The sequence below is a fragment of the Camelina sativa genome, chromosome 16 (genome assembly GCF_000633955.1).
Source record: "Camelina sativa cultivar DH55 chromosome 16, Cs, whole genome shotgun sequence".
Classification (NCBI taxonomy): Eukaryota; Viridiplantae; Streptophyta; class Magnoliopsida; order Brassicales; family Brassicaceae; genus Camelina; species Camelina sativa.
The window spans coordinates 25777977-25780479 of NC_025700.1; the positions used below are offsets into that span (position 1 = coordinate 25777977).

Below are 2503 nucleotides of genomic sequence, written 5' to 3' on the forward strand. Positions count from 1 at the left end.
AATACTTAAAGCAGCAATACGTTGGTTCAGGGGTTGACGCCGCAGTAGACTTGAAGGAGATCTTCGCTTGATTTCTTGAGGGAATTGAGGTACGACTCGTAGAAACGGAGGAGGCCGTCGTGCTCGAAAGGGTTGTACCGGAGGGGATGTTCTTCGTCGACGAGCTCCTCCGGCGTACGAATCGTGCCTTTGTGGAAGGAGAAAACCCCTAAAGAGTAACGAATCTCATCTGCGCTCATCACTACCTTGTGGTAACATGGCTTTATCCTATCGTTACTCCACGCCTTTGATCATAAACACAAACAACAAATATTTCAAATTTTATTTATTTAGGGTTTGGGTTGATCCCGTGTATGAGAACTCACCGTCAGACCCATGCCGGAGAGAACGACGAATCTTGTCGGCGAGGGTTTAAACCGGACCCATTGATCGGTCATGGTTTTTAAATGGAGACCTCCGACGTGGTTCTGGTGGAGGATACTCATGAAACTCTTATCAGTATGTGATACAAAACCCGTGTTTGCTTCACCGTTTCGCTGTCTCCGGTAACTCAGCATCCTCAACAGGTATCGAGTTGACTCCGAATGACTCGCCGAGTGCTTCTTCTCGTCCATTCCATAGCTCTCGTACAACATTCTCATCACCCTCTGCTCTAGCTCCGCTACTGCTGTTGCGTACTTATGTGTTGTTTCACTGCAAAATCAAAAGGAGATGTGTTAACCACTTTACAACCACCCCAAGACAATATGAATGAGAGAAATGCAAGTCTTTGTTTCTTTTACCTGAAGGGATCGTTTCCTTGTGGCCAGAGTAGTTTAGAGAAGTCTTTGCAAGCTTGGTGCTCAGTTGCATAATCTATCCCCAAGCTCTCGTGGATCCGGTAATCCTCAACCACCATAGTCATGTACCCGTGTGAGACCTTGTGGTTCTCGTTCTTGATCTTGATTTCGTACGGCAGATCATACATCTCCTTCATCCCGGTGAGCAAGTCCTCCCTTATATCTGATGTGACCCCATTGAACTCTGCCACAAACCAACCTTGCTCCTCCATTGCTCTTCTGACTTTGTCCCTGGTCGTGATCCAGTGACTCGTGCCTGGCACTAGCTTATCGCGGGAGAAGTCGAGGATAGGTAAGCATTGCTCCTCCTCATGTGATCCCATTGGTGCCCAAAGCGAAAAGGTGATTAATTTAGTGACTAGTCTAGCCTTGTATATATAGATTCATGTAATCAGTAGGCGTCAACTTCAACTGTACATTCACAGCAGTGTTCAATACGATCCTTTTATATAAAGGACAATACTTGGAGAAGATCCGGTTTTGGCTCTTTTGTGCGTCATCCTTCAAATCAAGTATTTTAATTGTGTATCAGATTATTTGTGTTATACAATCATTAAGTACATACAGTAGTTGATTAATGGTATCACAATCACATTAAGCAGCCCAATACATATCAACGCAAAATTGATACAGTATTCTTTTTTACTTGAATGATGGTTTCCCATATATTAACAATACTCCAGGAAACAGAGCACCAACCCCGATGAGTGCAGATGGAATCGAAGACAGAAGATGCAATCGAGACCACCACATACCGATTCCAAGTAAGTAAGCACTTGATCAAGCAATTCACAGTTAGACCGAACGAGGAGCAGCTTCAGAATCGACCTGCGATCCATCATTTGACCGGGAAAACAGAGTAACCGAAGAAGAGTCTCACGTTCTAAGCTTCAGTAACAAGTACAGAACAACTCCACACCCAAACCCTAAGGCGGCACTCGAGCCGGTCATAGACACAGCGGCGCATACCAACATGATGAAGGATTCTTCTTTGGTGTTCATGTCTTTGGAAGCCATCGCCAATTCAATTCCCGCGAATAACAACAGTACTCCAAGAATTCCAATCGGAAACTGGCTCAGAATCCTTACAAACGAGTTTCCAAACACGAGACCCACAATCAGTTTCCCTATCCCAAGAAAGACAACGGACAACCCACTCCTGGCACCGATAACCCTCCAGCACCGTGACAAACAGGCATAGCACCAAACCAGCAGCCGATTAAATTCATCACCCCAACGCTGACAGAGACTGTAGTGGCAGAGAGTTCCTTGTCAAACAAGTCATTGGATAATTTGCAAACGGCGATAACTGAGTTGAGAACAGACAGTGGAATCTGAGGAATAGCCGCTCTTACAAACCCGATCTTCCAATCATCCCAAGTAATTCTCAGAATATGGAACTTGGACGGGCCGAATTTAAGGTCTTTGAAAATGGATGGATCGCGTATGAAACAGAGCACCAGCCCGATTACGAACACTACGAGCGCTGATGGAATCGAAGACAGAAGCCGCAGTCTCCTCCGGCGAGACTGGCTTCTTTCGTTGCTAGAAGTCTCTGCCGCCAAGTCTCCACCTTCTTCGGCGTCTCTGTCGTTGCCAGAGCCAGTGGACAAAATGATGAAGAGAAGAGCAGCTAGAGCCAAGATAAGGCCGTCGAGGCCGAG

General features: G+C 46.0%; 1 protein-coding gene and 1 pseudogene across 1 annotated transcript; both read right to left on the bottom strand.

The window, feature by feature from the left end:
- On the bottom strand, positions 1–1177 carry LOC104752492 (probable 2-oxoglutarate-dependent dioxygenase AOP1). The gene is made up of 3 exons (XM_010474648.2): positions 783–1177; positions 366–693; positions 1–284 (listed from the first exon to the last, which is right to left on the bottom strand). Exons 1-3 carry the CDS (start codon positions 1160–1162, stop codon positions 27–29), a joined length of 966 nt encoding a protein of 321 aa, XP_010472950.1. The 5' UTR covers positions 1163–1177; the 3' UTR covers positions 1–26.
- The window catches only part of LOC104752491, a 2467-nt pseudogene continuing 1373 nt past the window's right edge, over positions 1410–2503 (bottom strand).